This window comes from Toxorhynchites rutilus, chromosome 1, assembly GCF_029784135.1.
Source record: "Toxorhynchites rutilus septentrionalis strain SRP chromosome 1, ASM2978413v1, whole genome shotgun sequence".
NCBI classification, from domain to species: Eukaryota; Metazoa; Arthropoda; class Insecta; order Diptera; family Culicidae; genus Toxorhynchites; species Toxorhynchites rutilus.
The window spans coordinates 76160311-76184859 of record NC_073744.1 but is presented as its reverse complement, the minus strand read 5'-3'; the positions used below and the strand labels follow the sequence as shown (position 1 = coordinate 76184859).

The following is a 24549-nucleotide window of genomic DNA, read 5'->3' as shown; positions in this document are numbered from 1 at the left end:
GAATAACCGAGCCAAAGCGTTGCATTTGTACCCGCTTTTGTAGACCGTGTTAGCAAAACGCATTCCGGAGTGTAAAAATGCATGGAGGTATAAAAAGTACTGCCGAGATCTGGAATGCCGATTGTCCCAACTTGTTTCGGTTTCTGTGTTAGGAAAACATATTCCGGTTTGCAAAAACGCAAGTGAGTACAAAAGTACTCGCAGCTTGCATCTCATTTGCAATGCCAATTTCCTCAGGCTCCATAGTTTTAAAGTCTGTGTTAGGAAAACATTCCGATTTGCAAAAACGCAAACGAGTAAAAAAGTACCAGCAGCTTGCATCTATTTTGTAATATCGATTTCCCCAGGCTCCATGGTTTTGAAGTCTGTGTTAGGGAAACATTCTGATTTGCAGAAGCGCAAACGAGTAAAAAAGTACCCACTGCTTGTATCTATTTTGAAATGTCGATTTCCCGTGGCTCCATGGTTTTGAAGTCTGTGTTAGGGAAACATTCAAATTTGCAAAAGCGCAAACGAGTACAAAAGTACAAACAGCTTGCATCTATTTTGCAATGCCGTTTTCTCTAGACTCTATGGTTTTGAAGTCTGTGTTAGGGAGACATCCCTTCATTCCTGCGATGGTACCTCAATCGCTGTTCAATTATAACTGAGTTAATTTCCAAGCGGCGCGCGCTTATATACCGATTGGTGATTTCAATAGCCTGTTTTGAAAGCAAGTTTAAGATTATTGAAACAAGTTTTTGGGTCAAAAAGTAACAAGTATGTAATGCGTAGACATTTTATCTTTCGAATGAGGTGTTTATCATACTATTTCGTTCAGTTGTTTAAGAGCTATTATCGCTCAAAATCTCGGTCTCCGGCGTAACGCTTTCGTTCTCGAAACTTTGATTTTACACCCCGGTATAGAAATGAAAGACGTAGTCCTACGTCAAAACTCAAAAATAACAAACCAACACGGAGTGTATACTCAATTTTGCGATTGACTGTACATAGGATACAGGACAGGTTCTGATTTTAACGGGTATTTCAATACGGACGCTACAAAAGTTGAGCGATAGGGACAGCAAACGACGCCATATTTTTTCCCGCTCCCTTGACATTTCTCTTCAGTAAGGTTTGTCATTTTATCATGGAAAGATATACGATCCAACAACGAGTCGAGATTATTAAAATATACTACCGAGATTCGGAGTCAATGGCATCAACTTTAAGAGCGCTACGTCCAATTTATGGTCGTCATAATCGTCCTGCCAGATCAACAATTGAGCATCGAATATTGCTGCCGCTAATGTATCAATTGAGGAAGACCCAAATCAGTTTCTCACACGTCGTTGTCAAGCGTTGGGCATCTCTGTGATGTCGTTGCGGCGAATTTTGCGAAAAGTTCTTAGCCTACATTCTTATAAGATCAAAAAGGACCAAGTCGGTAGCATCAACCGAGTGATTGCTATCGGTGCAATTGTCGTATTTGTTCGAGTTGGTTTGTTTGTTGCATACCTTCTGAGAATTATTTTGTTTTGGTTTGCGTCCCTGATATTTCCCCTTTGGGAAACGTTTAAGTATATGCAATTTGAATACATGACGTTCGAGCTCGGTAAAAGATTATTTCGATTTACAACATACAAAATTTTGCTCGGTGTGATAGTGACAGTTTAAAACCAAATACATGCTGACTTTCTGATCCGAGCACGACAGGACCAGATTAGGTAGTAGTGTAATGATCGACGGCGATGAGTTCGAGTTAGTGGACCAATTTGTCTACGTCAATCAATGGTAACGTCTGACAATGATACCAGCCGCGAGATCCGGAGACGCATCATCAATGGGAGTCGTACCTACTATAGTCTCCACAAACACTTAAAGTCAAACAGACTTAGCAGTCGTGCGAAATTTTCCCTGTACAAAACACTCATAAGACCGGTTGTTCTCTACGGGCACGAGACGTGGACAATACTCGAAGAGGACCTGCGAGCACTCGGAGTCTTTGAACGGCTGGTGTTAAGAACCATTTTCGGAGGTGTACAGGAGGACGGCGTATGGAGGCGAAGGATGAACCACGAGCTCACGTGACTCACCGGCGAACCCAGTATCCAGAAAATTATCAAAGCTGGAAGGATACGCTGGGCAGGACATGTTGCAAGAATGTCGGACAACTATCCTGCAAAAATGGCGTTCATCGGGAATCCGGCTGGTACTAGACGACGAGGAGCACAACGAGCAAGATGGTTAGACCAAGTGCAGCATGACATGGTGAGCACGGGGTGCCCACGGAATTGGAGGGAGATAGCCACGAACCGAGTTAATTGGAGAAAAACTGTGAATCAGGCCATGTTGTAAAGACGTTAAGCCAAAATAAATAAAAAAAAAGATAGTGACAGTTATTGTATCGACAATTTGATAATAAATTTTTTTAATAAAATTATTTGAACAAAATTGAACGTAGCTAGGTAGAGGAGGGGGCTGGAAAAGGGGTTGTTCCATACAACTAGGTTCGATTATCCGCAGTAGATTTATATACGTTGAATATTCCAAATTTAAATGAATACATTGATTTAATATTTAAAACATACCTATCATAATTTAATGAAACATGGATGTAGCTAATATGAGCAGGGTCCGTTCAGCATGTTTAAATTCGATTATCCACAGTGTATCATGTATAATATCATCATTTGAATAATCATGGATGTAGTAAGGAAAAGGAAAAGTTAGGGTAGGAGTGTTGAGATTGAATCTTTGGATAGTCCTTTGATTTATTGGAATCTCAAAAGATGTCTAATCAACATCTTCATATGTTACGATATTATCACAGAACAAATCCAATAAAACTTGTTTGGCAAATTATTTTTTTTTTTATCTGTATTATAGTGATTTTCAACTCATTTGGCTGGTTCGTCACTTTTACTTCCATTTTAGGAAGAATGTCGGGAGTGAGAATTGAACTCGTGACCTTTAGCGTGAGAGGCATGGATGTTACCACTACGCCAGATCGCCTCCGCCTCGGCAAATTATTATTTATTTCAGTTTAAAAACAAATTCATGAGTAACGATACGCACTAGAGTGCCAATGTAATTTTTTTTTCCAAAATATATATTTTATTAAGGCACATGTGGCGTTAGCCTGACGGGGCCGGGAGTCCAATATTTTGACAATTTTTGTCTTACAACTATGTTAGTAATATGTAACCGATTACTCGCGGTTGGCTCGAGGTTAGTATTACAAGTGTTCTCATAATTGGTATGTTGCAGTCTTCGATGCTCTGTACGTGTGCCCGACACGGGATACTTCCTATTGGGATGCAGCTAACCATTAATCACCCCCCTAGTCTGTACCCCATATCTAGCGTGGTGCGTCTTTCTCGCCTCGAGGAATCCAGGATAGAATGGTCACTCGCCGGCGCAATCATCAGCTCGTGTAGAGTTGTCATGAGCGGTACAACCTTTGGCTCTTGTTGAATGATCAGTGGACTGCACAACCTTCGGCCCGTGCATCTGTAAAGAGTGTGTGTATGTATTGCCGCGACTAAGTAAAAGTTTATCGATCGGATAGGAGGGATATGAAACGGGGGCACAACGAAGGAAACATCATTAAACGTTGACATCGGCGTTTCTGAGGAACAGGTATAGATGAAGCAGAAGATCAGGATCCCGGCTACCTAAGATATCCCGGACGGGGATATCCGATTGTCTGCCTTGTGCTCTCAGTGCTCTAGAGAGCTGAGAGCGAGCAGCATGGAACCGGATACACGACCAGACAACATGCTCGATGTCGTGGTAGCCATCGCCACAATCACAAAGATTGTTTGCTGCGAGCCCAATGCGATAGAGATGCGCGTTTAGGTTGTAGTGATTGGACATAAGCCGAGATATCACGCGAATGAAATCACGACCTACGTTCAATCCCTTGAACCATGCACTCGTCGAGACCTTAGGGATAATCGTGTGTAACCAACGACCGAACTCATCACCACTCCACATGCGCTGCCAACTTACGAGCGTATACTGGCGAGGAATGTGGAAAAATTCATTATAAGCAATTTGCCTTTCAAAAAGTGTGCCTTCTAAAGCGCCCACCTTAGCTTCGTTTACCAACACGAGGCGTGCGTAAAATTTATTTATTGTAGATGTATGCGTGCGATTCATTTATCTGTCAAAATTACTTCCATTCATTTGGATAAGTGCGAAAAGTATTATCTACGCAGACGAGCAGTAAAATGTGTTGAGGTGCCAATGTAAATGGTCATATCAAATTTACGAATAGGACTTTTTGAAAAAATGTTGATTCCCTCGAAAACATACACTATACAACATTCCAGCTCAATCGTACTTTATTTACTATTATCGCAAAGACGCCAAAGTTTGAGTCTTCCGAAAATCGTAAAATGGGAGTATCAAATCGGAGCTTTGAAAAAAAAGTTGATGCCAAATGTCTTTAAATTGCATGAACGTCGAGATCTACTGTCATCTCGATGTTCTGTTATCTAAATTCCGAAATCCGCTTTTTTGATGATATTCCTTCGGTGATTTTACGGTTTTTAAAAACCTGAAACTTTTACGGCTGTGCGACACTAGTAAATAAAGTCCGATTGAGCTGATTTTTTTTCCCATACATTCCATTGGCAATCCGTTTTCCTCAACCCAACTAATAACATTTTCGATTCCTCATGGAGCTGTCACATTTGAATCCCAATTTTCGAACTCTTCATCTTTATCAACCTAATGTAGTTCCAAAGCTGATGAAGCATTCGCACTCTCGGCAGTCGAAAACGAGTTTTCATCATCGTAGATGATGCAAAACTTGGGATGCAAAAAATGTTGACTATGCCATCGTCGATTAGGGCCTCAAACTCCACATCATGCACGGTATTGTCCTGGTCAATCAATTTCTTTAGAATCGAAAGTATGCATTCTTTTACAACTGACGACTTTCATGATCTTGGTGATGATGGACTACTTTAATTTTTTATTTTGTTGTTTTCTTTTGTATTAGTTAAAAAAAATAAAAGTAATCTACAAAAGTTTGAGCCTCGTGCGCGTCGCACAGATATAAAGGATATGAAATGAAAGTTTTGTGAGGGCCGGTCTAGGATTTTTTTGTGAAGGAAAATTTCTCGACATCTCTGGATGGGAATACTCATTGTCTATCCAAAACTAGGCTGGCGGTTGGACTTGTGCTCTGGTGGACCAATTGGCTGCAACGGCCTTGTCGGGACCGTATCGGCTCTGTGGCGGACAAGACTGATTATTGGCATCTCTTTTGATTATGTGATAAAATATTTTTTTGAATTTATAACTGTAAGTAAGATGAGTTCGTTTTTTTTTTTGTTAAACTGATTTCAAAGCTGAGGAAAAAAATATTATCTTCTAGATAACTCATCTTGCTCAAACCTCTATAGGGGAAGGTGGCGGGACCATCATCATCATCATCATCACGGGATATCAGCATTCTTTATGACTTGACAATGGAATCAGCCGGTACATCGTTCCAAGCCTCGGCTACCCACAACATAGCATCTCTAATGTTGAATCGCTCAACAATGTCATCGAACTCTCCTTGACATCCAAGAAGCTCACGTATAATCTTTTGCTTGTAGTTGGACTTGACCATTTGAATAATATTTTGGTCCATGAGCTGTAAGAAGGCGATGATTTTTTTTTCGATTTCCAAATCATTACCCCTCCCCTCGGGGCACTGCACTGGTCGATTTCTGGCTACGACACTACAATATACAAATAAATCAGTGCAAATCATGACGTGGATGTTGTATGTGAATCGCACTTAAAGCTCAATTTCACCAAAATTTTCACAATGAGAATAATTTGCCACTCCCTCCCTTTGAGCAATTTTGCTGATTCAGGTCAATCAGGGAGAGCAACTACGAAGTGTACAGTCTACCCAAGCACAAGCTCAAGCTAGAATATCAATAAATGTCGTTATATTACAAAATTATTAAGAATACGATGATTCATACAATTGGACATCCCTACTAAATGTGTCAGTAATATTTGGTGTAAACAGTAGAGTCAAAATCATTGTACCGCTAATTGGATATACCGAGGCACCACATTAGACGCGATTATGACCTGTAATTAGACATATTAACAAACACAACACAATGTGAAAAACAAATTGAAACAGGGAAATCATTGAAAATCATTGAAATTGCAATTAGCTAGATGTCCAATTAGATGCAAATCACTGTAATTGTGGATGAACATACACAAACACCGAGTTAGGGAGTGTGTGTAATAAATATTAGCAATGATGTCATTTCATTCATACCCGGCGACAGTAAACATAACATTATGGTGCCACGAGCCGGAGGTGGGAGTGAATCTACATAAACATAAAATATTTTGGACATCCTTAATGCAATGGTTTCATACGCAAAAACATGTTTTGAAAATGGACCTGCTTGCTGATATTTAGTGCATCAGATGTTTACTCAGGTCAACATACCACCACTTCTGATTCGTTCCATGTCGAACACCCATTCGTTTACCAACACGAGGCGTGCGTAAAATTTATTTATTGTAGATGTATGCGTGCGATTCATTAAACATCTGTCAAAATTACTTCCATTCATTTGGATAAGTGCGAAAAGTATTATCTACGCAGACGAGCAGTAAAATGTGTGAATCTTCTTGATTTGTCTATTTCTGTGTCCCTTACTGTGTTATCACTGTAAACAGCTCTTCGGAAGCATCTTCGAGATAAGACGTTGATTTCAAGACAACAGCCGTAAGTAGTGCTAAACATTTATTCCTTTCAAGGCCCGTGTGTGAACAACCATCCGCCTCTTCGTTTTAAGCCTTGTCCCAATTATATGTTTTTTTCGCACCACACAAGCTGTGAATCATTTTGGAAGATTCATCTGCATGGAATTATTGTGATATTTTCTCTCTTTTTACTATATTTTCAGAAAAGAAATCATTTTTTGAAAGTCAGTTGTTTTTGCTATCTGTAAAAATGCCCCCAGTTGCAGGGTAAGCTAAAACTAAAACAAAATCCAATGTAATATTTGTCCTTGTCGTCCAGCAAACCTAATCCTTTGACATGTGCTAGGAAGTGAGCAGACACATATAATTGAGTATAGAGACGGGATAACCATGCTTGCGAAATAATGATGCTGCGCTTCTGTAACATCTGCTCCGGTGGTGTTTTTGCCTTATATGGAATAATATGGTAAAGTAACCAATCGTGGTGGATGAACTAATGAACTTCGACTAATGAATATGCGCTTATTCAAGATGAGGGTAATATGAGGGCTTATTACTTATAATATCGTTCATTTTGATTTACCTTCGAGAGAAGTAGAGGAGGAACGAAGTTACAAAGGCAGAGCAGTAATTTGTATTAATCATATCTAATCGATTGAATGTGGTATGTTGTACAGATACAGTAACGTTGTTCAATTTAGTAATAATAAATTAAAGTATGAGTTTTACATATTCGTGAATATTTGTTTCCAATTACTGTATAGCGAATGGAAAACGTAAAATACTTGCATATAGCTTGTCGTAACAACAAGTAATTAAAAGCTGGAGTTCCCTTTTTTTATCTCATTTGTTTATTTATTAGGCTCATTAGCATTTTAGCTGTAACAGAGCCGGGTTTAACACGTTCGACGCCCAAAGTGACTTTTCTGAGTTTTTAGCGGAGCCCAAATTGCGGATAAACTAATTTATTAAGATCAAACTTAGTTTGTAGACATCTTTTACATGATCTAGCAATATTTTTTTTTATTTGAAGATGAATTGGCAACAATAACACATGTGCTCCCGTGGCCGAGTGGTTAGCGTCATAACTAACATGCCGGGTGTTCGGGTTCGATTCCCGTTCTGGTCAGGGGAATTTTTCGTCAAAGAAATTTCCTCCGACTTGCACTGTGATCACGCGTATTCTAGAGCTTGCCACTCAGAATGCATTGCAAGGCGTGTTATTTGGCATAGAAATCTCAACTAAGTACTAATAAAAATTACGCAAGTAATACTACGTTGAGACGGCGAAGTTCCTCTAGGAACGTTAGTGCCATTGAAGAAGAAGAAGAACACATGCCAAAGTCATATTATATGGATTTCGTAAAACACAAAGCATCCCCACTATAAATTAATAAAAAGTATAGTATAAATATGTAATGATATGGTTATAATTTTATTATTTTTCTACATATCCTATAGTTACACTTAGATGCATATTCTATCAAATTCATTTTATCCTATTCAATTTGAACGAGGAAAGTGTCACCCATATCTGGGTGACGGGGCGACGAAAGGGTTAAATCGTGTACATGTACAAACGTTTATCTATCTATATATATATATATATATATATATATATATATATATATATATATATATATATATATATATATATATATATATATATATATATATATAAATGGATTTCTGTCTGTCTGATTCTTATGGACTCGCGAACTACTGAACCGATCGACATGAAAATTGGTATGTAGGGGTTTTTGGGGCCGGGGGAGGTTTTCATGATAGTTTGAGACCCCTCCCCCCTCTCTAAGGGAGGGACTGCCATATAAATGAAACACAAATTTCTTCATTACTCGAGAATTAATCAAGCAAATGCAACTTAATTAGGCATCTGGAGGTTTAAGGGTGCAATAAATGATTCTATGGTGGTTAGATACTCCTCCCCCCTCTCTGGGGGGTGAAGAGGGGAGGGGTCAGTCTTCATTCATCATATCATATTCTTCATCTTCATCATATTTTTTGTATCAAACATTTATTCCATGTAACGGAGATACATGTTTTTTTGCAAGTGGTTGAAAAATCTTGAACGAGAATTGTGTCTGAAAATAATCTGATATTATTATGATGAGTTTTGGTAGAATTACTAGGAATTTTTTAGTAACAGGTAAATTCAACGGGTTCGATTAGAAGATCTATCAATGAACAGTTCTGCGATTGGACTCATAAACTTGCGCTTAGTAAGAAAACGTGAATGTTTGAAGGTATTGATAACAAAAAAAGTTTTCTGTTCCATTACATTATGGTAAATTACACAGTAGTAGCCATTTACGCGTAAGGGTGATCTTTCTGTGTTCCATTGTTCAGCAGACCGGACAGCGGAGAAAGTTGATATTGATCATTGTTGGGTTATTAATAGGACAGCCCAATGTTTCTTGCAGAGCAGAACAGTTGTATGGATAAATCGATCTTTGTTCTACCGTGGATCGATCTCCATCGCTGATGATGGTTGCGTGGACGTAGTGATTCTATAACAACACAAAGATGGTCACAATTGAGGGCCCTGAGTTTGAACTCACGATCGATCGCTTAGTAAGCGAACGCGTAACCAAGTGACTACGAAGACCCCCAAAGCTGCCATTTGAATTTAACTGTTTTTGCTCCGACGAATAGCGAATTGTCTGTGCAATGACTCGTCCGGAGAGGTTATTGTTATTCTGAACTCGGAAGACGCTGATTTTTTATTTCTAAACCGTATCATACACAAAATAACATCTTGAAATGAGTACTGTATGTTTCTTAAAAGTAATATGGTTATGTAGAATTCGACCACGAATTTGCAACAGGAGGTGTTACTGCTTATGCTTAAAATATCACCATGAAACATACATTAGAGTGCCAATAATAATGGTCATCTCGAAATCGAACGCGACTTCCTGCAAAATGTTGATACCCGCGAAAAAATACCCTATGTAAAAATTCAACTCAATTGGGTTTCATTTGCTAGTGTCACGAAGACGTCAAAGTTTGAGTCACTAAAGGGAGTACAAGAAATCGTTTTTTTTTTAATTGCTGCCAAATGAATTGCCCAGAATTGCATGAAACGTCGAGATTTACTGTTATCCAAAAAAAAGAATCCCATTTGGAATAATCTAGAAATTTGTTTGAATTAAAAACGCTCAGATTATACAGATCTTGAGGTGGAGGTTCGAGTTTGCTATGAGTTATCGAAGATATTATTCTATCACCATTCAAACTAATAAGACAGAGCTGAGAACAAGAGTATACCAGATTCCGATTATTATTCATAAAAGTCAAGCTTCATACCAGATTAATTTATATAGGTACACTGATTTTTTTTCCAAAACAGCAAATCCAAATGAAATCGTCCTAAAAATGCAGTTTTTTTTTGGTTCCAATGAAAGTGTGTATTCCGTTTGGGTTGGAGGAAATATGAGTTTTTCACAGCATTTGGGAATTTTTTGACTCAAGCGTAACTTTTGAAAAGGGCGTATCGATTTTAGTAAGAGAAATCTTTGATAATTTATATCTCAAAAACTATGAGTCGTACCGAAATACAGGGTAACTTCGATATAACGTACATTTTTCTTTCAAAATTGTACGTTGTATCGAATTGTACGTTATATCGAAGCATAATAAAACGTAGCTTATATTACTTTATTGTATTGCTGTTTGAGTAAGGTTGATGAATAAAATCAATAAGAAGACGAAGCCAACTTTTCTCATGATGTTTCCCTTCCCTTCAGAAAAAGAGTTATTCAACAGAAACAAAAACTACCTTTTTTGACCCATTTTCACCCCCATCACCGGTACTTCTATCATTACAACTAATACTATTTTTTTTTCAAAGTCAAGATAGTGATGTAGTGCATTTGACAAAGTTATAGATCTTATTAAAATATGAACTTTTGTCGGAGGCGTCAACAATCTCTTACAGTTTCTGAATATACGGTATTTTTGTACGGAGACTCCTGAAAAAATAATGTTTTACTCGTAACAAACTTGTGTGTGAATTCTCTCGTTTGACATGTTCTTGAAATGTTTCTAAATAGTAAAAAGTTTGCAGAAAATTTCAATCGCGATAATATACACACAAAAATGTTGCGATTAGAACATTCGTAGTAAATTTTCAAAAAAAACATGCAAAAGTTGTTGTTAAGAAAACTCTTTCCCTGTAACAGTGCCCTTCCTACGATGTATGGGTGACTTGTTGGTAATTGTATGGACTATTCATATAATTTTCGGTTTTTCAAAAAAATGTGTTTCTAAGAAAAAATGTGTTTTTAAGAAAAATGAATTTGAATTGAAAAAACATTTTTTTTATAATTTATTGCAAAGTCTTATTTTTCCAAAGACGGTTTTGGTTTTTTAATGAAAGCCTTAATAATCTCCTATAGTTCTTCCTCTGACCAAAATTCTGTAGGTCTTACGGTTTTTGATTCAGATTTTTTTTTGAAATTTGAAGTTTTTTTAACTTTTCTTCGAACACAATTAACTTAAAAACTTCAAGTAGATTCCATTGAAAAGGATCACGATCCACCCTATCGCAGCAATTCCGCCTATTCGAGAAATAGTTTCTTCGTTTTTGACGTAGAACTACGTCTTTCAGGAAGGGTGCCAAATCACGGTCACGTTTTTATGAAATAAAGTTAACGTTAATAACTATTTTCACTATGAACGAATTCTCATGATTTGCATACCACTCAAATCGGAAATTGTCTAAGATGTGTTTGAAGTGCTATACATTACATTTCGCTAATCTCTAAACGATTTGAATTCATGAAAACTGGAAGAACTTCCTTTTTTTCTCATACATTTGTTCTGTCGATTTGTGTGCAAACCCTACCCGTATTTCGAATGCTTATGACTCAAACATTCTTTAACAGATCGAAAAGATGTTTGCATCAATTGATAAATATTTCTACGCGTCTATCACAATTAATAAAATATTATTTTTCATGTGATGAACAGTTGAATAACTGTAAAATGTCAAGCGTTATCTAAACGCTTTAATTGCCGAGTTTTGGTTGGTCCGATTTACGGTTTCCCCAACACAGACTTCAAAATCGATGTAACTGTCGAAATCCGCTTTGCAAATATAAATGCAAGTCGGTGGTTTTTTTTCCCACTGAGCTATGTTTGCCTAACACGGATAGTGAAAAAGACGCGCAATGACAGTAGCTCTCCAACGAATGTCTAGAAATTTGATTCACTGGAATGATAATCAAGTTACGCCATCTGTTATTAAACCGAGGAAACTAACCGGTACACCTAATAACTTCTTAATTTTTTCATTTCATCAAAATTCTACCAAGATAGTGGCATCACTCGAATGAGCTATTGTGAAAAAAGCCACAATTACTTCGGAATTTGATGAGCGGAGGCTCATCTATCACATTTCAAGGTGTTTTCGCTCCCCCATATCATTTTTGCTTTTTGTGCTATCTACACGTGAATCTTCCCCGATGCTGTTGAATACTTCGTAAGCGCACTCGTCTTCTATCATACCATTTATAGCGCAACAAATTCCGTTATTATCCGTGTGTCGCAAATGCATACTATTGCAGAAGTGTCTTCCCAAACAGTTCTTTCGAATCTGGACGTATGTGATGGAATGAGGGCTGCGTTTTGCAAAACATGTACAGCGACAGAGGTTTCATGTTTACCTTATTAGTCTGAACTTGAATTCCTTACCGGTATTCAATCGTCAATTTCATTTTGCTGCGAAAGTAGCAAAGGAGGAAAGGAGCCCAGTTCTTCAGGCGAGGGTATAGAGATGTAACGTGAGAAACATCAGATTCAGTCCTCTACAGTCACCGTTAGTGTTTGGAACGCGGCGCGGATACTACAGCTACCGATCGACTGGTGATTTGTGATATCAGGGAAATTTTGGCTATAGGATACACACCTGTTGGACTATTTACAAGCCTAATGATGAACCAGCAAATGCTGCTGTTTAACCACTGTTTACCTAACACTGTGACTCAGTGTGAATGTTGGGGAAATTAACATGCGCTGCAGATGATTGGGATTCTTGATTGTGACCGGTTTTTAAATTGCGCAAGGGAGTATTCCTTGAAAAGGCTTACAGAGCCAGCAGTCGTCGTTTGTCGCTGATACGTTCGAGATCAAAACAGTATTGTTTATTGTGCGGAGAATGAGTCGATTAAAGTTGAAACCACTCGAGGATTCTAATTTGTACAAGCGCAGAACTACGTCGCGGGAGAACCTACTTAACGGGACTGTGACCTCAAATGTAGAGCAGCAGCACATGGGCATCGCAAACACTTACGCAAACATTCACCCATCAGAACAAGCCTTTCAAATGAGGCAAATGGGCCACACGGAGGAAAGGCTTTATCAAAACACATCGGGTCCGATAAGGAACACACTGCACGTGAACGGTGCGGCAGTTAACGGCAACATTGGTAGAAACGCGGGCGTGGGTAACACTCAATATAGACGACCCGATGACACGTTTCGCGAGTTTAGTCAGCTACGATTGGCCGATGTGAATCAGCGTTGTGAATTTCCCGTCAGTAATAGAAATGCGGCGGAGGATAATATTGTGCGTGATTTGAAAAGTGTACAATTTGAATGCATCCAGCAGCACTTTCCATCGGTGGTAGAACAGTATACGACGGGCCAAAGTGGAAGATATCAAAATTTGCCCATTGCGAGTTCAACTCCGGTTCGAAAGAAGATGGAGCTTAAGGATCAGATTGGGCGATCTGACGTGCAGGTTATTGGGTTAGTGTTGATGAATTTAGTTTTACGAGCCTGCATATTTTATATGAAAAGAATATAATTTCGTGTATTAGTTGGAAAACAAAGTGTCACGATGGTGTAAACATGCTCGCTTTATGCTTAATTGGTTTGAAGTGCGTTTTGTTGACTTACTCTACAGCGTCTGATAAAATGTTTCCATGGAATTTGATTGAGGTGATTCAGAATAAATAAATCTCTATATACAGCCATTCCATTCCACACCGATATAGCGGTTCTCAGATTTTCGTGAAAATTGGTAGTTTTGTTCTTTATCGCAAAGCATTTGTCCCGTATTTTTTTATTTTTTCATTAGGGTGACCATTTCGTTTTTAGTGTTGTCGGAAAAATAAACTTTTTCCTCTTTTTCCAAAAATGACTTTTTTCAAAAAAATCATACTTTTGAACTATTAGACCGATTCAGATGACCGACATATCAAAATATAGCCAATCACTTGGTCTTTTCTATCATAACTCAAAAACGAAAAATAAGCCTTTCTGGTTTCGACATATGTTATGTGAAAAATCCTCAACTTTTCAGAAAAAATATAAAAAATATAGCGCCCAGGTCCCGAGACTATGAAAACAATAAAAAACGAATACAATCAATAATAACGAGAACAGAATTCGAATTTTCTGCAGATGTAGTATTTTTTCAAAAAGGTGATTGGCCTTTATTTGATATGTCGATCATCTGAATCGGTTCAGCAGTTCACAAGTTACAAATATTTTTTTTTGCATTTTTTTTCTTAAATTTGGCTTCAGAATATATATAATCCCAGGTTTTTATCCCCAATTCTCTATTTTCCTCACGATTTTAATATTTTTGTACAAACAATATCCAAATAATTTAACCGTCATTCGTTTTTCAAAAAGAACGAATTCATTTGCGTTGTTAAATGATAGATGCCGCTACCTCCGCTTCATCGAACATTCATTCACACATGTGCCTTCACACAGTAACCTTAATTCGCCTAAAGCCTGGCGCATCGTCGGCGAGCAGGAAGCCATTCTGAATGAACACAATGGATCATTGAAATTTTTAAATCACACATGCTCGGATTGCACAATCACAATCACGCTATTGTCCTCAACAGTGTTGTAAACGGTCGACATTTCTCTCAACCATCACCTACTGCCCTTGCTCAAGAGTTACGGCTCAATATGTATAGCGAATGTAACCAAGAATGCATTGCTCGGTTCTAACAGTCACATCAGAAATAAACGCACAGCCGCAAACATGACTATCAATTAAACGTTTATATGTTTTCTCTTTCTGTCGACCGTACCCAGAAGAGCGATGAAAATATGCTATTTCCATTCTACCATTCGTGCTCATAACCATCCCTCAATTCCGGCTAATATGACTGTAGTTTTAATGTCATTTGACATTAAAACTGCAGTGGTGTGCATTCTTTTTCTCCCTTTATTCTGCATTCAAGCGTAGCTGCACATATACATCCACCTGCTCACTCACACATCCATACACGATGGATGGTATTCAGACGGATTGCTATATCAAAGCAACCGTCGAACTCTCCCCTATCAAGTGCGAATGTGTTGAATGAACGTAACGGTAACGTTCCCCGTGAACACTGTTGTTTAATTACGGGGCGATGGATATCTATATATATATATATATATATATATATATATATATATATATATATATATATATATATAGGACGAAAAAAAGCCGAAATGTCATATGACATTTTTAGTTCGACGGTTGTTTGACTGTTCATTTTATGATGTTCATTAATGACACAGCACATACGTCTCCATGAACAGTCATACGATGGTGACCATTAGCAACACTGGTCCTCAATTCTAATAAAGCATCAACTGGAGAGCTCGTGTGCAGATCCAATGTGCATGTTCTTGAAAACTTAGCTGGAATTATGGTAGACGACTGCACAGTGACAAGCAATTGTGTTTCAAAGAAGAAACAATAATCTGGATTTCTATGCCAAGAAACACGCCTTGAATTTATTTTAAGTTCTAAAATATATGTGACCACAGGAGAAATTTCATTTATGAACATAATTATTTTTTATGAACATATGGTTAGAGGAGACGAAGCAAACAAGCAAATTTGACGCAATGAGGACAATGCCATTATCCGATGTAGTGAGCTGTGTCAACAATTTATGGTCGAAATATTCGCAAAGGCAGAGAGTGAACGACTGCGGTTCCTTTGACACAAGCAACAGAAGGAGCGTGAGAAATAATATATTCATTTACGAGACGCTATCATGAGCACCACCGATACAGCCTTCAGCCAGACCAAAACGAATGCAATGTCTGGACATTACAGCACATGTGTTTAAACAGAAATTAAGTCTCTAATGTGCTCCATTACCACATTACACGTATTCGGTCCCACACGGTGCTGGATGGCAAATGCTAGAATTACCTCATACTTACGTTCTTTGGTTTGATTAATCGTCAAAATACGCCTTTAGAGAATCGATAGTGTAATTCCCTCGGAAATCCCATATCCATCTACTGATCAACTACTCTCCTGTATTCTTAAATCTGCTCGAGTCAGAATTACCCGAACGGATCGCAATATTGGATTCTGTAACCCGTTCGACTCAAGTCCAATCGGGTTGTGCAAATGTGCCACACAATTGGACACAGATGTCATTGAATTTCATGCTCCATTTTTGTGAAGGGAAAATGGCAATGAATTTTCGGATGAAAGAAACACGCTTTTAAAACAAAAAAAAAGACGGGTGGGTAATGTCGGGGACATAACCGAAGTGACGTAGGACTATACAAAGGGGACAGCTTTTGTTAAATATATATTTTAAATATATTGTTTTATTTTCTTCTCCTACGTGAATACCTACCTATCTACCTGAAAAATGGATTAGTTTACTGTTTACTCTTTATGAATATGTTGATGGTTCTGAAAAGAACCTTTGGTGTTGTGTTTTTGTTATCACTCGATATTCCCATCTTGTTCGGTTAAACCTTCCTGTTTAGCTATTACGTTTGCCACTCGCCACAGCTTTCACAGTTGGAAAATTTCTTCCCATCCAGCTTGTGACATATTGTTCAGTAAATTACATTTAATGCGACTTTGCCACTCACTGAAACTAATTGTTGCCTTGCCGAACCGAAGCTGCTCTGTTCTTGATGCGTGTTTTCTGATTGTCGTGAGCAGCAGCCAACTCGAGCACTCCGACGGCCGAAACTCTATAATCGCTGTTAGGTATACTGGTGCTCCGGCACCAATCCGTTCGGCCTAGTTACCCTTGCGGAGCAATCAGTGAATGCGGCCAACAGGGAACTGGAGATCTGCACGGTTCGAGTGAGACTTTGCCTTTCCCTTAACTTGTCCTCCTTTGTTACGTCCACGATGCCGATGCCGTACAACCACACGGGTTTACGGTTTGAAAGAAAATAAGATATTTTTTTGGGGTCCGCGTGCTTTATACTCTAGCGCAATTTAAGAATTGGTGAAAATCAATAAGCTCAGAACAACTGCCAAATTCACATACTCATCATATCCTGGCAAACAAATTATGAAAAAATCAATTTGTGTTTTATTATTATTTTGGATAATGTTTTAGAAAGCATTGAACTGTATTTCCTAAACTCTTTTTTGGAAGGTTTAATGGCCCTGAAAAGCGCCGTGTTTTATGGAATGGTTCCAATTTAGAAAACTTAGTACTCGTGGTTTTGAAAAAAACCATTTCGAGCGCCCTCGATGCCGCCTTGTTCTGGATTTGCCACCAAAGCAGTTTGTATAAAGAACAAACGTTTTTCTTCTGCTACCTGATGCCGTTTTGCGATTGCGTTTGCCACTCGCCACTCGCTGCAACTGCCTGTTGTCTTGATGTCCACCGAACCGAATTTGTTCTGTTCCGAATGCGGGTTTTCTTATCGTCGCGAGCAGCTTTGCCAGCTAACTCGATCACTTCGGCGGCCGAAACTATATAACGCCGACTAGGTGGACTGGTGCACTGGTACTAACGCGCTCGGCTTAGCTACCCTTGCGGGGAACTCCAGACCAACGCGATTCGAGCGGGATTATACCTTTCCCTTCACTTTTCCTCCTTTGCCATGTCCAGACATGGCTGCTTGGGTTGGTTTGTTGATGTGTTGTGATGCGAACTGATGTGGTGTACGGTTTGAATGAGAATGATCGTTACGGAAGGAAGGAAGGTCTTGTATTATAGAGACTTTAAACTTTTGCAGTTCATTCGTCTCTAGCCTTGAGAAAGGCCCTTTGAAAACTCTACTCTACTCTATTACTCTACTCCAGCGCTACCACCTCCGCCCTCTTGCCTTGAGAAAGGCACTCGATCCCTCGCCGTCCAGCTCGTCCAGCAACGATGTTGTCCAGTCGGTGTCCACACAAAGAATGATCGTTACGGCAGCGGAGCGGGGATTTTTAAGCTGACTGGCTGGCTCGAGAATTACGCATGTGTGAGACTGCGACCAATGTTTCGTTCATTTTTTCTTTTTCCTTTCCAATCGTGCTTCATTCTATTTCGCTGCTGCTCTGGTTGCCCGTTTTGGTCGGTACAATATGAGGAGCACAAAATGGACCAATCAAAAATGGACACATAGTGCATTTTGACAATGCTTGATATTTGACAATTATTCAATTATTTATCTCAAGAAAAATGCAATGTTATTCGTTATGATAGATGCGTAGATATATTTCCTATCAATTGATGCAAAAACCTTTGCGATCTATTGAGAAATGCTCGAGTTATAAGCGTTCCAAATCTTGCATTTTTTCCTACTTGTTCAGTGCCTAGATTTCCATTTCACCCCCTATATCTTCCGGTTAGACGTAGTCCTACGTCAAAATTATATGTGAAAATAGGCTCTAATATATGTTTTGTGTAATGTGGGTAAAATCTTGAACAAAGAGTGTGTCTGATAATGATATCACGAATAAAGTTTTGGCGGAAATGCAAGACTTATTTATTTATTTTGGTGTCCCTTTGGAGTACTTTGCGTAGCCTTGATGAAATAGTTGATGCTGGTTGATTGATGGATTATTCCTGCATTCGCAAGAATAATACACATATGATGCAACTTGTTTTATCATGATAATGCACACACTGTACTAAGTATTTATCGCGAATGTACTTCTTCTTCTTTGTATAACAGCAGTTGACACAAACTCGGCTATAGGCAATTGCATATTTGTTCCACTACCACCTTCTATTTCACATTCCTTTGCCGCTACAATCTACCTTTGGCAACGCATAATTATAATTGAGGCGATCTGGCGTAGTGGTAACATCCGCACCTCTCACGCTAAAGGTCACGAGTTCAATTCTCACTCCCGATATGCTCCCGAAATGTTGGAGTAAAGTGACGAACCCGCCAAAAGGCAGCGCCATCTCAGATAGCAGTGAAACGTTGTGGGTTTACACACATGAATCTTTTAAGCACCTTTGCATACTTGAAATATTAAAAAAAAAATTAGACTGCTTTTTGAAAAGGACCAAAAAAATTCTTGATTTTTTACAAAAAAAACTATAATGCTTACAAATTCTGAGCAAAGGATTAAATGCAGGAAATTATTTAAATTTTCATAAAAAATACCAGTTCTTTTTAAATTCGCTGAAAAAAAAATATTTTAAAAATTAAAATAATTTTTCTCAAAAACTTTTTTTTTAATTCTCAAAAAATATATATGAATAGCCCTTACAATTTCCAACAAGTCCATACATCGGATTATGGGAACTTTTACAGGGAAAAAGTTTTCTGATTTATGGGTGACTTGTTGAAAATTGTATAGGTTATTCATATCTATTTTTTCAGAATTAAAAAAAACATGTTTTCGATGAAAATAAGTTTTAATTTTCGAAATATTGTTTTCCAGCATTTTTAATGAAAAGATAAATGATTTCCTATATTGCATTCTTTGACTACAATTTGATGGATTTTGTATGAGAATTTTTCTGTAATTTTAAGTTCTTTTTTTAACTTGTTTTCGAAAAATCTTAATTTAAAACTTAAGATCTACAAAATATTGGTTAATGAATGAAAGGTAGGGAAATTTAGAAATTATTATCATTAAAAAATATAAAAAAAAAACCAAAAAATAAATATCATTGAAAAATCAATTTTTGCTCCTTTTTAAAAAAATGACTTTTTTCACAAAACCATAATAATAATATTTGAACTACTGGACCGATTCAGATGATCGATATATCGGATTTGAAGCCTTGAAGCTTCAATTTAACATGTCGGTTGTCTGAATCGGTCAAGAAATACATATTCAAAATCAGAGATGTTTTTAGAACACAATTTTGTTGTGAGTTGGTGCGTATAATGAATTATTCTCCATTTATCGATAATAGGTATTCATCAGTTATTGTATTGTATGTTGCTCAATCAAATCGTGCTCAATTCACGTTTTTATCGTGTAGGTCTTGCAACCAACAATTTATGTAATTGTGGTCCAGGATGTCATAATATCGAGCATGTTGTTTGGTTATGTAAAAAATGCAATTGATGAATTTAACTGGCTGCTGATTCAGAAGATCGAAAGGGTATACTCACGCATATCAGATTATGCTCCCCATATATGTCTTCCTAAGAAACCCGCTACACTTCCTCGAATGCACATGCCCATTCTCCTTTTCCTTACCTATACATAAGCAGAACTTAGCACCCACTGAGATCAAATCACTACAGCAGCTACACGAATTTCCTATTGCTAGGATACTCAATATACATCACCTGGCTATAAAATTATTACAACCCTCTACAAACAATGTTTCGGACAACGTGACAATGAAGGAGAAAATGCTATTTTTATCTATAATATATTATATTTCTGTAGTCATAGATTTATTTAACTTAGGCTTATATTTATGTAGATATCAAGTTAGACTTGTGTTTAAAATGATACATGATGACTTTTTGTCTTATTCTGCTCAATTGAATAAACAGAAGAAATGGTAGTAATGACTTTCATCGTATTTCTTGTGTACATTTTTGAACAGAATGTGGTTCCGGATTCTTCCACGTCATCTCATCTTATTCTTTTAAAGGATGCATGCTCAAAAAGTGAACGGTTTTTTTTTTCATTTGATTGTATTCAAATTAGATGTATCAAGAGAGAAAAGAAAAAATACAGCAAAACTAATCAAGCAAATGGAAATTAAGCATGTGGGGGTTTTAGAGGGCACAAAACGTTTTCTGGTGGTTCGACGATCCTCCACCTCTCTAAAGGGGGCTGCCATATAAATGAAACACAAATTTCTGCATAACTCGAGAACAAATCAAGCAAATGGGTAAGCGAAAAATTCGAGGAAGGAACCTCCGATTTGATATGTCACCATTTTATTATACACTAGCTGTACCCTGCCCCGCTTTGCTGTGGCACATTGTGGTGGCATGGTTGAGTTGAATTTTTCATTTCTTTATGTTGTAACAACAATCCTAGATGTGTTTGGTTGTTTTGTATATTGTATCATAGTTTGAGCTCAATCGGATCCGTACTTTTCGAGTTTTTAACGCACACACAAACGAACAGAAAATTTATATATATATATATATATAGAGATAGATGAGGGAAATCGATAAATTTTAAATCACTTCAAAACACAATTTCAGTTCATGATTTTGTCAAACACGTGGAAGAAAGATGTTTCCATCACATAGGACACATATTCATTACTGAACAGTCGATTTTCATTAGAAGCTCAATTTCAGAAACGCACTCTGGTCATATATAAAATCATTTTTCTTCCAATTTTCCAATTTTTTATGCCGTAACAACACTCCTTGAAGTGGATTGTATATTGTGTACAACTTTGAGTCTAATTGGTTCCGTGCTTTTCGAGTTTTTGACGCAGAACATTTATATATATAGAGATTCTGTATCAAACATCTATTTCATGTATAGGAGAAACATGTTATTTGCAAGTGATTGAAAAATCTTGAACGAAAATTGTGTCTGATTTGATATTATAATGACGAGTTTTGGTAGAAGCACTATGAAATTTATATTGATAGGAATTTGTAACGGCTCAATTAGAAGATCAATCAATGAACAGATCTGCAGTTAGACCCATGAACGTTCGTGTGAATGTTTATCTCACTGCAGTTGTCACAGATCTTTCGATCAGTCCAGCAGCAAACTTTGTCTGACAAACATATCAGTCAAAATTGCAGTGAATGGTTTTGGAAAATCGAACTTGTCACTTCTTAGAGGTGAATGAACTGAAAAGTTTAAACTCTCTTAAAGCCAAAAAGAAGAAGAAGAAGAACTCGTCACTTCGACTTCGCAGCACAGCGAAGCGTAACACAAATTTAATTTTTTATAAATTCATTCTTTCACAGGTGAATTCATAAGCCTATTTGGAGTATATAAAACATAGCAAATAACAGAATAATTTATACATAAGTAATTACATAAACATAATGATTGACGCCGTTGATTATAATCATCAAAGGATTATATGGACTTGGACTCTGGGTATCGCTAGTCACGCAACTAAACCCTCTTATTTTTTTGTTTCAGAGTCTCGGCAAACATGTCGCTCACATCAATGATCTGCACTCGATGCGACGAAGGTTTTGAGCCTCACGAGAGGATTGTCAATTCAAACGGACAATTGTGGCACACCCAATGTTTCGTGTAACTACATCATATTTTGGAATCCGAAAATAAAATTTTATGAACGAGTATTTGCTGTTTCACAGGTGTGCTCAGTGCTTCCGACAGTTCCAAGATGGAATCTTCTACGAGTTTGAGGGTCGCAAGTACTGCGAGAAGGATTTCCACATCTTGTTCGCGCCATGCTGCAATAAGTGTAACGATTTCGTGATCGGTCGAGTCATCAAAGCGATGGCCGCAAACTGGCATCCGGAGTGTTTCACTTGTGAGCGGTGTAACGTTCCGCTGGCTGATTCCGGCTTTCTACGATATCAGAACCGTGCCCTCTGCCATGACTGCAACCGAAAGGAGAAGGAAGTTGGATTGGGGAAACATATCTGCAAGAAGTGCCAGTAAGTATTGATTTGGGATCTCATCATTAGTGCTTGTTCTGATCCTAAGCTTCAATTGGTAGTGGTGTAATTGATGAGAATCCATTACGTTTCCGTGGCGAAGTTTATCATGGATACCATTTTAACTGTACTTCTTGTGGAGTTGAGCTGGACTCGTCGGCCAGAGAAGTCAAGAACCGCACCGGCTACGCTGCAAACGATATGAATGAACTTTACTGCTTACGATGTCATGACCGAATGGGTATTCCAATTTGTGGCGCATGTAGGCGCCCGATTGAGGAACGTGTCGTCACCGCTCTGGGGAAACATTGGCATGTCGAGGTATTTTATAAACTGAGAACAAAAAACTACTGCAATCGTTACAATTGTTACTATTGTTTCAGCACTTTGTTTGTGCCAAATGTGAGAAGCCTTTCTTGGGACATCGTCACTATGAGAAGCGCGGATTGGCTTATTGCGAAACACATTATCATCAGCTGTTTGGGAACCTCTGCTTCGTCTGTAACCAAGTCATCGCTGGAGATGGTAAGCATCCCATGTTTTGTTTTTTGAAAATCTTCTAAAAATTTACTTAACGCTCATGTCTTGCTAGTATTCACCGCTCTGAATAAGGCCTGGTGTGTGCATCATTTTTCGTGTTCAATTTGCGACAATAAAATGGACCAAAAATCGAAATTTTACGAATACGACGAGAAGCCAGTGTGCAAGAAGTGTTATGAGCGCTTCCCCGGCGAACTGCGGCGCCGTTTGCGCATGGCTCACGAGAATACTCTAAAGAAAAATGTCAATTGAGCAGTGGCATTCAGAATCCATTATTTAATTTGATATTTGGAAACGGAAATGTTTTTTATCGTCTGACGAAAAACGAAGCTATCAGTCGAAGTGCATGAAGTATTTGATCCGAAAGGATGATTTAAACGTCTTACAATGTTTTCTTCTAATGTTTTCTATTGTTTTTTATGAAACGATTTTAGTCGTCGTCCAAATCGTAGTTATATTAACAGCTGTTCAGCAATAACTTCAGTGCCTTCGAGGTAGTAAGTCCTAAACAGATTTATCAAAACCTATATGTTTACAATTATACTTGTATACTTAACGCTAACGACGATGACAACATTGTTGTTTTGTATTCTAATCATAGAAACGTGTAAAATTTTAACTCGATTTACGTAAAGATACATTAACACAAAAAATGCGATTTTAATCGAATTAGAACGAAAAGAACTCAATACTTATGCGATAGGATTCTGCTGTATATTTTGAAGTACTATCGACTTTTTTTTTGACGTAGGATTACGTCTTTCGGGAACATATTGGGGGTACAAATTGAAAAATTAAATCGATCGCTTCGTAAAAAATGTTTCAAATGCTCATTGTTCAGTAATTTCATGATGGATTGATGAGATTTTTGCGCTTCATAACATTTTTTTACATTGAATAAAATAATACATGTCATGAAACTATGTCGAAAAATGTCAATGTGTTCCCGTAGCCGAGTGGTTAGCGTCACACCTAACATGCCGAGGGTTCAAGTTCGATTTCCGATCTAGTCGGGGGAATTTTTCGCCAAAGAAATTTCCTCCGACTTGCACTGTGGTCACGCGTATTCTAGAGCTTGCCACTCAGAATGCGCTCAATGCGTGTTATTTGGCATAGAAATCCCAACCAAGTACAGTAATCGTTCGCTAATTGGTCCTGGTTTAACTGGTCTTTTTTTTAACTGGGCGGACGAGAACTGGTTCTTGGATCAGTTAAAAAGCAGAATTTCGTAAACAATCGACGCCATATTCAAATGGAAGATTTGCTGTGAGGGGCATTCGAATGTAATTTGAAATGTTATTAAAATTGACATTATTTTCGCAAATTACATTGATTGAATAAAACATTGAACATTGATTAAATTACAGAAGAATAATTTCTTTAAATTATATTTCATACCTGTTGTCGCACTCAATGCGAAATTTCCATTTGAATCCTTTTGTTTATCCAATTTCATGATCAACGCGAATCAAACAATTCATTGAAGTTCCCCTCGATTTTATTTGA

At 37.8% G+C, this 24549-nt stretch overlaps 1 protein-coding gene across 4 annotated transcripts; it reads left to right on the top strand.

Annotated features, from left to right (window-relative positions):
* The first annotated feature begins 6307 nt into the window (after nucleotides 1-6307).
* Nucleotides 6308-23685, top strand: LOC129762157 (LIM and senescent cell antigen-like-containing domain protein 1). 4 transcript variants are annotated; one of them, XM_055760160.1, is made up of 7 exons: nucleotides 6308-6742; nucleotides 6924-6987; nucleotides 22016-22132; nucleotides 22198-22503; nucleotides 22566-22824; nucleotides 22887-23028; nucleotides 23096-23685. In XM_055760160.1, the coding sequence occupies exons 2-7, from the start codon at nucleotides 6971-6973 to the stop codon at nucleotides 23293-23295; spliced, it is 1041 nt and encodes a 346-aa protein (XP_055616135.1). In that variant the 5' UTR covers nucleotides 6308-6742; nucleotides 6924-6970; the 3' UTR covers nucleotides 23296-23685. The 4 variants fall into 4 exon arrangements, with proteins under 4 accessions (XP_055616135.1, XP_055616136.1, XP_055616137.1 ...); XM_055760161.1 differs by lacking the exon at nucleotides 6924-6987; XM_055760162.1 differs by lacking the exons at nucleotides 6308-6742; nucleotides 6924-6987 and adding an exon at nucleotides 7081-7186.
* Nucleotides 23686-24549: the final 864 nt, after the last annotated feature.